General features: G+C 46.4%; 2 protein-coding genes across 5 annotated transcripts in view; one reads left to right on the top strand and one right to left on the bottom strand.

Moving 5' to 3' along the window:
• Positions 1-6,838, top strand: part of Wipf3 (WAS/WASL interacting protein family member 3) — a 74,196-nt gene extending 67,358 nt beyond the window's left edge. For both annotated transcript variants that reach the window (XM_076913321.1, XM_076913319.1), the window contains one exon: positions 4,172-6,838. In XM_076913321.1, coding sequence (XP_076769436.1) covers positions 4,172-4,195 — 24 coding nt within the window. In that variant the 3' untranslated portion in view covers positions 4,196-6,838. The remainder of the gene's footprint in view (positions 1-4,171) is intronic.
• Positions 6,839-10,100: 3,262 nt separating this feature from the next.
• The window catches only part of Scrn1 (secernin 1), a 65,548-nt gene continuing 60,524 nt past the window's right edge, over positions 10,101-15,124 (bottom strand). For all 3 annotated transcript variants that reach the window (XM_034518870.2, XM_034518869.2, XM_076913318.1), the window contains one exon: positions 10,101-13,642. In XM_034518870.2, coding sequence (XP_034374761.1) covers positions 13,484-13,642 — 159 coding nt within the window. In that variant the 3' untranslated portion in view covers positions 10,101-13,483. The remainder of the gene's footprint in view (positions 13,643-15,124) is intronic.

Genomic DNA, 15,124 nt, shown 5'->3' with positions numbered 1-15,124 from the left:
AGTTGCCCCCATGTCCAGAAGCAGTTTGACTCAGAACCCTGCAGTGCCATTCACTCCTGAGTCTCATCATTCCAGAAGGCCGAGGGAAGCCCTGTAACATCTGTGACATATAATTTTATTTTCTCGCTCACCTATAAAATGGATTTTGGGAGCTTTTCTTCCGTCGATATTATAATTGATTTTGGCCAAAGTATAATCACAGTTTTAATGCTCTTGGCTACATGTAATTAATTGTCAATGCTTGGAGGAAAAACTGCACAAATACACTTGTTCTCACCCAAAATTACTCACAGAGTATTTTCTAACCTGGATAGAGGTGACATCTCTTCACCGCTCGTGACGTGGACTCCTCTTTAGAAATTTTTTGTTTTTCCAAACACGTGAAGTTAGCCTTTCCTGGCCTACTTCTGTTTCCAAGTTCTGCGGAACAGAGGGCAGGCTAGCTGCTGATGACCGAGTCATTCAGCAGTAGTATGATACATTAAAGAAGTGGCCCGGCTGGGAGGGTTCTAGAGTCCTGAAAGCTGCAGTTGCCCATTGGAGAGGGATGCTTCCTCTACTAGTTGGGCCACACATTCCCCTGCCCCTTTCTAAACACAGGTAACCCAAGAGTCACAATAACCGCTCTCTAATGAGCACAGATTCAAGAGTGTGTAATGGTAAAGGGGGAAGGAGAAAGGACAGAGTTGTGTGAGATTGTTGACCTGTGGAAGGGAGGATTCTGGGAAGATGGCAAGGTAGGAGGCACCACAGTCTGCCACTCTACCTGGATGGTGGTGGTTCTGGCACTCTGTCTGTTGCACTTGTCTTGGGATTCTGGCACCTGCTGAAGACTTACTGTGTCCAGGGAAGACTTGAACCATACACTACCGATGATTCTGCTCAGTTTCAGCTCATGAGACATCAGCATGGAGCCATTCCCCACCCACACCCCCTAACAAGCAGCCATATGCGTGCTCACAGAGCAACTACCCACTCGTTCAGCTCCTGGGGATCCATGCTCCGGTGTCCCCTCACTATTTCAGACCACAGAAATTCAGATACTGATGTCAGTGTTTGTCATTTCTCACCCTGACCCTAAGATTGTTGCAGGCCCCTCCCCTTTAGGCTGAAATGCTTGCTGGGAAATTCTCTTCGTCCCTTCTGCTTTTCTGTTTCCCATTTGGGGATTCAAACAGTAATGACTAGGTAGGTCTCCATCAGTTACCTTTCCTTTAATAGTGATTAAAAATACCTTACAAGAGTGACTTCATGGAGGAAGGCCTTACACATTCATGGGGGCAGGCACTTGAAGTAACTGGGCCTCTTGCACTTAGTGGGAAGCAGAGAGCTGTGGACACATGTGCTCAGCTTGTGTCTCCCATTTAATGCATTCCTGGACACAAGCCTGGGATAGTGCCACCCACCCACTTTTAAGGTGGGTCTTCTACCTCAATTTACTTGATTTAAAAAAAAAAAAAAAAAAACTTCTGATAAGAATGGCAAAAGTTAGATAACTCAGAATCTATCCAGTCTAGATAGCTAGGAATGCCCAGAGACCTATTACTCATGGGGATTCATGGATAATGTCAATTATCTCAAGGTAAACTTATATATGAAGTGAAAAATAGAAGAAAGGAGAAGCACGGGAAAACATCTGAGAATCTGTAGTTATGCCTTGGGAGGATTCTTGGCACTGAGATAATTTACAACCATAAAAAATTATGATCACTAAAACAATAACAGCAAAGAAGCAAAACCTGGAGAGAGTGGAGAATGTAATCTCCAATATTGCTGCTGCATTACTTCATCCAAAATGTGTAGTTCCCAACAACAACAGGACACAGATCACGCGGAGGGGCAGGGAAGCTTAGCCCCACACAGGATGGGAGGGAGAGTAGGAAACATAGATTATCACCAAAAGAGAACTCATGGTAGATTCGCCAAAGACTTTATCAGAGCTACCCTAGAGGTGTTCAGCTAAATTCAAGAAAATTGTGTGTGAACAAACGGAAGGATCTATAAAGACAAAAGCTGACAGATACAACCGAGATGTGGAGATGAGGGGAAGCAGAGAACAGGCAAGGCAGAGCCAAACAACAGAAAAGAATCAATGAGCTTGAAGACAAAGGGAACAGAGCCCAGGGGAGCTGCTGGGGACCAGAGCCATGCATTGCTGGACTTAGTGAAGGAGAGAGAGAGTGAGAGAAAGGAGTGGAGAGGCAATTCGAGGAAATAATAAAAACTCAAGTGGGATGAGAATCTTGAATGGAAGTACCTAAAATTTTAGTAAATGTGAGGAAGATGAACTGAGAGAGACTCCTCCCTCCTCCCCAAAGCCACTGTGAGCACCACTGGACAGACAGAGGAAATCTTGACAACAGCAAGAATAACCTTGTCGCATGCACAGGGTCCTCAGTGGGCCTAGTCGCTGTCTTCTAGTAAGGAGGTGAGTCAGGGATGTATACCCCATGCAGAAGAAAGAAAAAGTGCAAACTAAGAACACTGTACCTGGCAAGACTGCCCTTCAAAGGTGAGAGAGAAACCACACACTTCAGGAGAGCTTTAGACCTGCCCAGCTGCCTCTGGCCTCAGGACTCCAGTCAGACTCTCCCTGAGTCACTTTTCCTTTGACATGTAAAACCAAATAATTGCCCAGTTTAGACTTTTTTTGTTTTTGTTTTTGTTTTTTGAGACAGGGTTTCTCTGTGTAGCCCTGGCTGTCCTGGAACTCACTCTGTGGACCAGGCTGGCCTCAAACTCAGAAATCCGCCTGCCTCTGCCTCCCAAGTGCTGGGATTAAAGGCGTGCGCCACCACTGCCCTGCCAGTTTAGACTTTTGACTCTAGAAAATTATCACTGATTCTTACTTTGCTCATAGTATATCTCTGGGATTTCTATGGTTTGTTGTTTTATGTTTTTTTTTTTCCTAAAACTAATTTTTTAAATTTATTTTTATTTTATGTGTACAGGTGTTTTTTTCCTATTCATATGTCTGTGTACCACATGTGTGCAGAGCCCATAGAAGCCAGAGAGGGTGCCACATGCCCTGGAACTGGAGTTATAGATACAGTTACAGTTATGAGCTGCTATGTGGGTGCTGTGAACTGAGCCTGGGTCCTCTGGAAGAGCAGTTGGGGCTCTTAACCTCTGAGCCATCTCTCCAGTCCTATATTTTCTGGAATGAATAGATAATATTTTATGACCAGAAAATGAAAAGAATCACCACAATCCTAGTGCCTACATTTACAAAGCTTTCCTGTTTTTCTGTTAGCTTGTATGGGTGCTCTCATTTGAACCTTTTACAATAACCAGATGATCGAGCTGAAGAAAGAAGCTCATCTATTTCCACAAAGGAGACCTTGTGGCAGGGTGCCCAAGTACCCAGGGTGACTTTCCGACTTCTGTCTGGTGTTCCCATTGCTTCTTTAATCTACTAGAATCCCGAGCAGCAAGGCTCACCCTCCCCATTCCTGCAGCAAGCAAGGCTGTGCTTGTCCCCAGCCCCAGGACAAGTAGAAATCATCCCGTGAAGATGGTTGTCCTCTCTCTGGTCCTAGATCTTCCGGCTTCTAGCTCAGGGCTCCCAGCCATGAGTTGGCCATGATGTCTGTAAAGAAGACCCCAGTTCAGTCAAGGAGAGGTTGTAATGCTGTCTTTAGACATTCCAAAGTCAAAGTATTTTATGTCTCATTGAGAATCATCTTAATTGATCCACACTGCATGAGGACACAGAGCGGCGCACAGGAGAACCACTGGGCTTGAAACAGTAGGCAGAGCCAGGGAGTGGTATGCATGTGGGTACAGTGGCCCAGGGCTGGAACCCTGAGGCCTTTGGTTCTCCTCCTTCCTTTCAATTGCCTTCATACGGCTTCTTTAACACACTGTTTGCTTTGCCTGAGCCCTGTGCCAAGTGAATTGCATATGCTTGCTTCCGTAAACGTTTATAAAACTGTATCAGGTCTCCACATACCATCAACTTCAGGTCCCCTTTACCTCCTCCTACTCTAAATCTCTGGGGGGGGGGAAACAGAAAACAAAACCCAGCTTCTTGTATATGATGGGGTCATCTTGCCTACAAGAAAAATAGATCTCAGCGGTGGGATCTTCTTTAGACAATGTGTCTTCATGAGAATGTTTTTTTTTTTTTTTTTTTTTTTTTTTGCGGTAATACTCTGTCATGTTTCTGCAGTTATCTCTAAAGGCACTCCGGTGAGAAGATGGTGAAGCCAAGGTCCTGGGGTTCTGGATTGGATGGACACCAGGACAACTCCTCGAGACTCTGTTGTACTCAAGCTCTACGCATTTGACATGCAGGCTCCAAACTGAGCATTTATTTATTGTATATAATGATTTGCACGAACCCTAAAGCACCATTTTAGTCAACTTTTATTTGAGTAATATTTTAATACTTTTAAAATATGCATCCTGGCATTTGTCTGTCTTGTACAGATGGCGCCCTATCCTGCCCTGTAGTGTTCACTGTGGCTATAGCACATGCTTGCAGGCTGGTCCTTCTGAAACCTTTTCCAGAGCATCCTTAGTTTTCAATTAAGTCCAAAACTCATAACTCTCCACAACCGCTTCTTATTGGCATGACTTTCATCACACCAACTGCAAAATCAAACCAAATAATGCCTTATAAACCATGCAGCTCAGAGGAAGCAGTGTGTCCCCAGGTCCTGGTGTTGTCACACAGCTTCCAGTGAGCGAGATGCTATGTCTCGCTTCTTTTTAGCAGTACAGGGAATGTCATTTTGCTGCCTAATGTATATATATTCCCAGTGCGGAGGCTAGAGTGGGCGTGGCCCCCCACGCCTTCCGCAGGGCCCCTTTTGTAACTGAATTACAAGTAGCCAATGCTCTCACTGTTTACAGCATCCCTAGTGCCCAGTCTCCACTTTCCTTCTGCCCCTCCATGTTCCCAGCTCCATGCTGGTAGCCAGGGTAAAGTCGGCTTTAGGAGATTTTGGTATCCTCCCACCCTGTAGACTACAAATGTATATAGCCCGTGATTATGATAAGTCGATTTTTACCTCAGAAGTCTCCCTCTCCAACCTCTACTCAGAGTGTAAGATTTATGTGGAAAATACAACATATATTAAAAAAGAAGAAGAAGGAAAGGAGGCTGAAGCAATCAATCCACTGGTAACACGCCTGCCCCATAAGCCTAAGGATATACAAAAAAGCTGGATGTGGTAGCGCACAGTTGTTAGTCCATTGCTGGGAGAGCAGAGGCAGGAAGATCCCTGTGAGCTAATCAGGGAGCTCTAGTTCCAGAAAGTCTCAAAATACAATGTGGCAACTCCTGTGGCCACAACACCCAAAGTTGACACCTCTGGCCTCTTACAGGCTCATGCATTACATGTGTGCACACATCCCACACGGGAACGTATGTAGCCATATCCAAACACATACGAAAGAGCAAAGCAGCTCTTGAAGAGTATCTCAAATATCTGGCCCCGTTGGTAGGAGTCCGAGAACGCCCATCAGCCCAAAGGACCTTCCCTCTGAGCTGAAGAACACAGATGACACTCTTGCCTGCTGATGTGTTCCTGGGGTGCTTGGGTTACCCCGCAGATAAATGCAGCAAGGTCAGCTGCCCTGAATAGACAGAGGGCCACGCTAGGCTGGGTCAGCTCTTTGCACCCTTCTTTGATTCTCCAGGGAGTTAAGTATGCTTTTGCTTCTTGTCAGGACCCAAATGCTCCCATCCACCGGAGAGGCTCGCTGTAGCAGAGGAGGGCAAACAGTCTTATCCCTCACTGTGCTTAGAATAGCTGCAAAGGAGAAGGGCAGTAAGCAGTGATGTGCTTTGAGCATTCTATTCAGGCACTCACCCCACAAGCACATTAGTCCAGGCTAGGCCATCCAGGGACAATGGATAAGGAAAGTGTTCAGCCATGTGTCTGCAGACACTCAACTGTCATTTGAAGCAAATATCTTACATTAGTGTTATGCTTTCCCCTTCCAGATAGGAGAAACTGAGTCAGGGTCAAGTTTCCAAAATCTCTGGTCAACGACTCAAGCCACTGTAACAGCCACATCAACAGACATGAAGGTTCCATGTCGCTGATTTGTTGGGTTGTTCACATACTGCATGAACGATTCACATACACTGTAGAACACTATGTTCTACAGTGCTGGCACAGGAGTTTACACTGTTCAAGAGTTGGGAGAGGTCTCTGTCAGTAGACGTCCTGCTACCCAAGCATGACGACCTGGGTTCATATCCCCAGGACCTACATAAAAGCCAGGCTATGGGGGTGTATGTCTGTAGTCCTGGAAGTTGGGTAGAGGCAGCTGATCCCAGGAAGGTCAGTGACCAGCCAACCTAGCAAGATTAGTAAACTGCAAGCTGCAGGTTTAGTGAGAAACTAATAATAATGTAGAGATAGACCAAAAAAAGGTATCTATGGATGGCCTTTGGGCCTCCACACGCACATGCACACATGTGCCCTTGTTCATGCACATGCACGCACATGTGTGTATGTGCATACACACACATATATATAACACATAAGTATTTTTTACAAAGTTATTTAAGGAGAGAAGGAAAGAACAAGAGAAACCAAAAATAGCAAGCAAGGAGCAATCTCAGGGATCTGGCCCAGCAGCTCTCAAGATCTGTCATGGAACCCTACCCCTCCAAGTCCGAGTGGGTCCATTCAGTTCCCACCAGCAGAGGACAGGTTAGGCCCTTGACCGTGAACTCATACGTGGAGGCGTCCCCGCTATCCTTGCCTACCCTCATACTGCAGACTGTGACCCATCCAATGTCTCACCTGTATTTTATATTTATTGGTGTCCCCTGCTACAGATTCATTCCTTTGTACCTAATAAACTTTATTGAGTGAGAGCGTGTGTGGTTGTTTCCCTGTGAAAGCGCATCCGTGATCCCCGGTACTGAGCCACGCCTTTTTGATTGACATGTGATGAATATACACATTTCTGGGATATAGTGTGAGGCTGTGGTGTGGGAATGCAGTGTGTAACAGTCAGACCTAAGTGCTAAAACACATTTTTAAGGATCAGGAGGGCTTAGACATAGGACAGTGATTTCTGGAACACCCGGAATAGCACCCTTTAATATATATTTACTTGTTGCAGCCCGTACTGCCCGTTCCAGTCCGAGGGTCAGGGTCTAGCGAGAGAGAGAGTGGGGATAAAGGGGAAGAGACGCGAAGAATGGAGACAAGACAGAGATTCTGATCAAGTCTCTTTTATTGAAGGGAATTCTGAGCTATTTATAGGCTTTTGCCACGTGCCTTGCAGGTGTTGATATGACGTAAGCCTTACAGGCGTCTATAGCGTGGACAGCACGTGCACCGCAATGCCTTGCAGGCTTGGATAGCACATGCACCTTATAAGCATGTATGGTGTAGATAGCACGTGGACAGCACGTGAACTGCATGCCTTGCAGGCGTGACTACCACGTGCACCTTGCAGCTGGGGGAAGTAAACAGCAACACAAAATATGTGGGATATCAGAGTGTGCTTCAGCTGTTGTAGGCTATTGAAAACCAAATCTTTCGTCAGGGTATATGGTTCCAGATGGCTGCAAAGTTGATCTAGCCGCTTTCTGCTAAAGTCGGCTCCCAACATTTACTTTTGTTTATGTGTATGAGTATATGTGTATAGGCCATGTGTGCAGGTGTCTATAGAGGCTGGAAGAGGGTGTCAGATCCCCTGGAGCTAGAGTGACAGGTGGGTGCGAGCTTCTCCAACACCTGTATTGGGAACTGAATTTGAGTCCTCTGGTCCTATTCTGCCCTGCCCCAGAGCACTGTGTCTACTTGTCTCTCTTTGCCAATGAAAAGGGACCTTCCCGGAACATCAACATTCTGTTTTGACATCAGTCTTTGTAATGGCTGGAACCAAACCATACAGCTGTGTGTCTCCTGGGCTGCACTTGCCTATCTTACCTGGCTCATCACTGGGTACCCCAGGTACCAAGCTCAGTCTGCCTGACTCAGCTCTCCTTTCTCTCCAGGTCCATGTCCAAGTCTCCCATCTTTGTTGATGATATGAAACTTGTTCCCAAAGCATTAAAAACTGATCACTGTGCCATCCCTCTAGCCCCTGGAACACCAAAAATGCCAGGGTTGGGGGGGGGGGGCGTGCCTTCCATACACATTTTAAAAATAGAAAACAACATACAACATACTTACCAATATTATTACTATAGTATGGGTCAAGAATGTTGCTTGTAAATTCTGCCAATGTATTAAAATGAGAAAAATTTATTTTTTAACTATTTATTTTGCAGTCCTAGGGATTGAACATGGGGCCTTATGTATATAGACAAGATCTCTACCACCAAGGAAAGCTCCAACCTAAAACCCTTAGTCTCCCCCTGCAACTCAGCAAGCCCCTTGAAAGAGGCTCCTCTGTGATGCAGGCACCTCTCCCCTCCACAGCTGTGTTTCTAGTGGACACAGAAGTCTGGAAAAGGGAGACGAAGTTCATCTGCCGGGGGAGATGGCTGAGACCAGAGTTGAAAAGCAAACCAGGATATGAGTCTCTTGAGTTTGGGGGATTAAATTACTTAAGTGTGTCTCAGTTTCTTCAGCCAAATCAGGGGGTAAATGCATAGTTAGGATATAAAGTGATGAAGACACTTGGGTCCTGGAGCTAAGTAAGAGCACAAGCCACGCTCTGGAAAGCAAGCAGGCTGTGTATTTGACCCCTCTAAATACTTCATGTAAACATGTATGTGTGTTTTTTATGACATTCATTTTGTCCAACATAATATTTAGAATGTTCATACATAGTATATGTAGCATGTATGAGAACTTCCTTCTTTAAGGGTACATAGTACTCCATTGTCTAGATATACCATACTATGTATCCATCCATCCATTTAACTATAGGTAAGTAATTAAATAAGTTAGGAAGCTGACTGAACAGGCATCTTTCCAGGCCTTGATTTAAATTCCTTTGGTACCTACTAGGTGATAGAATTCCTGGGTCATAAGGCAGTTTATGAAAAAAATCTTCATAGTTTACAATGGAGAGCCATTTTCATTTCAGCCAGCAGTGTGTGATGTTTCCAGCCCCCCACACCACTGAGCTGCTGTTCTGACAGAGCTGAGTGGCATGTGGTTATAGTCTGGGGTGTTGTTGTTGTAGACAGGGTTCTCTGTGTAGCCCTGGCTGTCTTGGGATTCTTTTTCTTTATTGGATATTTTATGTATTGACATTTCAAATGTCATCCCCTTTCCCAGTTTCCCGCCTTGAACCCCCCATCTCATTCTCCCTCCCCCTGCTTCTTTGAGGATGCTCCCCTTCCCACCCACCCGATCCCACCTCACTGCCCTGGCATTCCCCTATACTGGAGCATTGAGCTTTCACAGGACCAAGGGGCTTCTCTTCCCATTGATGACTGACAAGGCCATCCTCTGCTACATATGCAGCTGGAGCCATGGGTCCCTCCATGTGTACTCTTTGGTCGGTGGTTTAGTCCCTGGGAGCTCTGGGTGGTCTGGTTGGTTGATATTGTTGTTCTTCCTATGGGGCCACAAACCCCTTCAGCTCCTTCAGTCCTTTCTCTAACTCCTCTATTGGGATGGGATCCTGGTGCTCAATCCAATGGTTGGCTGTGAGCAGCTGTTTCTGTATTTGTTAGGCTCTGGCACAGCCTCTCAGGAGACAGCTATATCAGGCTCCTGTCAGCAAGTACTTCTTGGCATCTGCAATAGTGTCTGGGTCTGGTGTCTGTATATAGGATGGATCCCCAGGTGTGGCAGTCTCTGGATGTCCTTTCCTTCAGTCTCTGCTCCACACTTTGTCCCCATATTTCCTCTAGACTGGAGCAATTCTGGGTTAAAAATTTGGAGATGAGTGGTATTCTTGTTGTAGACAAGGCTACCCTCGAACTCAGAGATCCACCTGCTTGTCTGCCTCCCAAGTACTGGGATTAGAAGGGTACCCCACCATGCCCAGCTGGGGTTCATTTTTAGACAGTGAATTTGTCTTCGTAGAGATGCATAGTGTAGGGCCCTGATGAGGTGATTGAGTTTTCTAAAGATTCCAATCAGAAAAGCACAGTCCCTCACACATGCGTGTTGTGACTGGTGCCGACTGTGTTCATGAAACATACAGGAAGAGGCTTGTAGGTATTGATTTTCATGTTTTTATTGTACACTTGGTGCATTTAAAGACACTCCGAGGGCAAGCACTGGATAGAGACATCGTTTGATTTGTAGATATTTGTACAAAAGGCTGTTAAGACCACATGGTCAGTTCCTCCCTCCCCCACCCCAGGAAACAAAGGTTTTCTGTTACACTGCTCCAGCTATGGCATTTCGGTTCTCACAACGAGATTAGAGACATGTACTTAGTGATTCCTGCAAGAATTCCCTGCATGGCAGTTCAGGATGGTTGGCTTCAGTCCAATAAACACATTTGACACACACCACAGGACAGGAGTTGGGGTCAGCGCCACGTGGAATGAAACACCACAGCTGCAGAAGGCCCAGGAGAGCCAGGATGCTCGCCCCACGCCTGCCACACCTCTCTCTCCATGGTGTGTTTTCTCCCAAGGCTGAGCTCTCAGCTGAAGATGGTTGCAATACAAGAATGCAGTCAACAATTTCAAGACATGCACACCTGCCTGCCCTGAGGCCCCTCCAGAGTGGCGTCACCTGTATCAACATGAGGTGACAGTAGTTTTGTGGTGATGATTGTTTTCACAGCTACTGATTCACCCGCGAGTAAGGGAGCGTAGCCAGTGAGCTCTAACAGGCGTACCTGCTTCGTCAGCTTGTGGGGCCGACTCCTACAAACACTGGAGCTTGTGTTGGGCTAAGTCACCACAGCGTTTATCAGATGCTTATCTAGCTTTCAGACACCCCAAGAATGATAAAAGACCATTTCCGATTTACTACCTCATGTCCACTCAAGTGTCCGCCCCCAGCTAGGCTACTGTTATCATTTACTGAAAATCTTATCTACACAAGATAGCTAGCTTAGGTGAGGTCCTGGGGGTTGGGGGGAGAGGCAGTTCATCCTTTATAATCATGTCTTATTCTGCCCAAAGTGTGCTCAGGATCCCCCACCCTCAGGCTTAATAGATATAGGGTGGTCTTCTGGGAAGTTATCTACAGAACGATCTTAAACATACCTGAATATCTGTTTTCTCCATGCTGTTCATAAAAGTGACCCCTGGCTGAGAAATTACCCATGTGAGAAGTGTTTCTTCAAAGAGAAATCTGTTAGATGCATTTTAAAACAAATATTTGCCTACATCTGCTTACTCAAAATCCAGTATCATTTCTGTCGTTAATTTTGATAAACTCACTAAAGTACGTGCAGGCACCTCAGCAGATTCCCTACTCTGCCCTTGTCTGTTGCCAACTATTCCAGTAAGCAAAGCTTTCATGTTTCAGCTCTTATCCATTGCCTGAGGAGAAAATCTAGGCCCTTTAACAGTTGCCGGGTTGCCCATAGAGGGCTGCTGCGCCCTCTGGTGGTCAGATTACAACATGGTTGCACTGTACAATGCTCCAAAGAGGACTGGCCTTTCTCCGTGATGCTGGACTACAGTCAATCATAAAAACAGCAACCATGTTTCCCAGTGCACACCTGAGTAATGACATCAAGTTGTCACAGCCATCTGCGACCTTGGCCGAAGTAATGAAAGAAGGTGGCTGTGTCGTTTGCTATTACTAGACTTCTGATCAAACCCCGAATCACCTGGGTTGTCTCAGGCAGGTCAGATCTAATGAGCTGGCCTCTGAGGCGGAGGGGAGACCACACAAGGAAACCACAGGACGGCTTTCTGCATCACCTTCCTTAAATAGCTCAGCAGCTGAGGTTGGACAGGCAACTGCTTCCTCCTCAAACCTCACCCTTTTCGCTTTTGCACCTGCCGGGCACTTTCAGCTTAGCGGCTCTACCTGCTACCCTCTGTCCATCAGCAACAGATACCGGGTTATCATGAATTTGTCCTAGCTCTCATGTTTTGACATTTGTTTATATATGGAATCCACTAAACAGTCAAAAAAAGGGCTCACAGTGAACATTCTCTTTCTCTCTCTTTCTCTCTCTCTCTCTCTCTCTCTCTCTCTCTCTCTCTCTCTCTTTCTCCCTCCTTCCCTTCCTCCCCCACCTTCTCTCAAATGAGGGTTGGAAGAGAAACAAGATTTGTCCCAATAAAACCTATAGCCTGCATCACCTTGTGAAATGAGGGCTCAGGTCACTGCCATCCCTAAACCATGCCTGAGATCACTGATGAACCATTTCTGTTTGCTCAGCCCTGTCAAGAATGACAAGCTATAATTAGGCCATGCAACACACGCTCACTAGCCACTCTCTAGTCTATCTGTCTGTCAGTCATCTTTACACCCTTGGCCCCTTCAGTCGTGGAGAGTGTCAGTGGATAGGCACCTATACCTCTCTCCCGTTCTAGACATTGTCCAAAGGCATCCTTTGGGCAGTGAGGGGTGAGAATGAATTAGAGGAGATACTGGAGGTCAGGTGCCCAGCACACTGATTTGTAAGATCTAGTTAGCTAGGCAGTGACTGGGGCAAGACTGACTGTTCTGTGGATAAATGTCTCACTGCCCTCAGCCTGCCCTGTCTTCCTCACACACTCCTGTGGTGTCAAATCCTTTGTGCAAACACACTGATGCTGGAAACAGATGAGTTTAATTTCAGGCTCTGCTGAGACCATGGCTGCTCAAATCCCAGGTATATTAGCTATGCAGTCAAGAGCGACCCTTTCCTTTCCCTCATTGGCTGAGATTTGCAGCTGCGTGTGTCTGCTCTGCCAGGGCCATTTATTGAATCTTATACAAGTTGCTGACAATCAAATCCCAATCAGTTTCTACACAGGGCCGGGTCCTCAGGTGGGTGCAGTGCTGGATGAGGAGGTGCGGGAACCATGGATGCTCGGCTCTCCTGCAGATGGAAGCAGGTCTGGTCCACTGCACATGAGCACAGCTCACAGAAGACAAGTCTTTCAAAAATCGCATACACTGGAGCAGAGCCAGGACCGTACCCATGAGTCCTCTGTTCCTTCCCATTGGCTTTGTTTCCCAGGACATACTTGTGGGGACTGTGAGCTACACACAGGCCTGTGCTCTGTGAAGGGAAGCTGGGGGGACTCTCCCCCATCTACACACACAGGAACCTTTGGTGTGAACAAAAGCCTTTTGTTCACCTTAAAGAAACCACTGTCTGGAGAGGGACCAGGCCCTTCACAGTACTTGTCTTTCCCACCAGCGTGGCCCTGCAGTCCAAGGCAGGAGGGAACTCTAGTTCTGCATGAGAAGCTAAGGTGTCCATTGTCACTGAAATACAAGAACATCTTCAAGCCCATAGCTTAATACACAGTGGATCGTGTTACATAGCAAAGGGGAGGGTTGCTAAGCTGAACAGAGGGAACATTTAGACACAAGGAGGCCACATGGTAACTCTCATTTTACTCAAACAGAAGAGTGTTTATCCGCTGGTAATTTAGTCGGGTGGGAAGTTTTAAGTAAGGGTGAGGGTGCTTACATCACTTAAAGAATTTCATCTCTGTGTCCACACAGTCATAGAAAAGGTCCCCCACCTCAGCGGGGTCTGGGGGCTCAGGGCTGCTCAGAATCTCTTCCATAGCCTCCAAGCCTTGCTTCTCCAACTCCAGCATGGTCTTCCTCAGTGTGCGGCCTTGCTCCTGAGGAAAGGACACAGCCATGCAGAATAGCACACATCATGGCAGTGGACACTGACAGCCCAGGGTCCCCTCCCCACACCCCCTCCACCGATCCAAACCACCACCACCATGGGGGGGCTGCTTCAGAATATGGTTACATCACCAGCCTGCTCAGAACACTTCCACGGGTACCAGCTATCCAAGTTCAGAATAAATCATGACTACTGAGTGTTAGTCAGGATGCACTGGCCTCTTGCCTTGTGTATCCATTCCCTTCAGCCACATGCATGGATATACTCCATGATATTCTCTCCCCAGTGCTCAGGTGACTCTGTCCCCTGGAGGCTCTCCCCTCCCTCAACACTGTATCAACCTGTGCCCATCTTCAGAGCTTCCAGAATGCAATAGCTTCTCCCAGCCATAATCACCACCATCTGTGTTGTTATAACTCCTCAACATGGCTGTGTTTCCCATGGCACCATGACCTCCTGGAAAGGAGGAGCTAGGCTTGTGTCTGCCTTCCAATGACTGGGGCACAGTTGGCATTCTCAAAAAGATAGTCCACTGAAGGGATAAATGGTTCAATTTATAAATAAATGCCACGTATGTCTCCTAGTCACACTTTTTCTATGATGGTGGCTTACGGGGGGTCAAGGCTGCATCTCAAGCTGGTTACCAAACTTGGTAATATCCGAGTCTCCCGTGTGATGCTGAATTAGGCAGCATGGGAGCTGCAGGACCGAAGGGGTCCTGGAGAATGGCCGGGGCTTGGCACTGTGAGAGGCCATTGGTGCAGATTCACCCTCAGTTTCAGTGGAAAAAATGTTGGACACACTAGGATCAGTGTATGACCAATAACAACAGTAGAGGATGCAGAATGGAGTTGGTCTGTGCCTGTGACAAGCTGGGTGTGTTAAAGATGGCAGAGACTGTGAGACAGAGGTGTCTGTCGGGAGCCATAATGGGACAAGCTAATAATGAGCAGATGATCATCCTGAAATGCTTGCCTCGGATTATTATATAATCTGCGACGAGTGTGCCCCATTAGCAAGGCTGTGGTGGACGTGATTTTAGGAAAGATTCCTGCTATTAATATGCTTTTCCCATTATTATTATTATTAAACATATGCAACTATCACTAGGCAATAGCACACCCCTTTGTAGCAGATCTCTGCAGATCCACGAAGATGTACTGTCTTGTAGTGATACTATATAGACAAATAGATGACTTCTTAAGTCTTAATGATGATCTTATAAGAATTCCTAAAATTATATCAGTGATTATTAAGCTCTTTTATGACAGGACTGCTATTAAGTCCCTCAGGCATAGTCAAACTGCAATGAGAACTCTGCCAGTCTCCTGAGTGTTATCAGTTAATTGCCCCAAGAGTGATAGTAACTGGACCTTCTCCTGCCCAGAGCACATTCCAAGAGGTCATAAAACCATTAGCCTAGGTTACTAGAAGGAATCCACAATTTATTATAGGTACCAGGACAGAAGAG

The sequence above is a fragment of the Arvicanthis niloticus genome, chromosome 15 (assembly GCF_011762505.2).
Source record: "Arvicanthis niloticus isolate mArvNil1 chromosome 15, mArvNil1.pat.X, whole genome shotgun sequence".
NCBI lineage: Eukaryota > Metazoa > Chordata > Mammalia > Rodentia > Muridae > Arvicanthis > Arvicanthis niloticus.
This window is presented reverse-complemented; position numbering and strand designations above follow the sequence as displayed.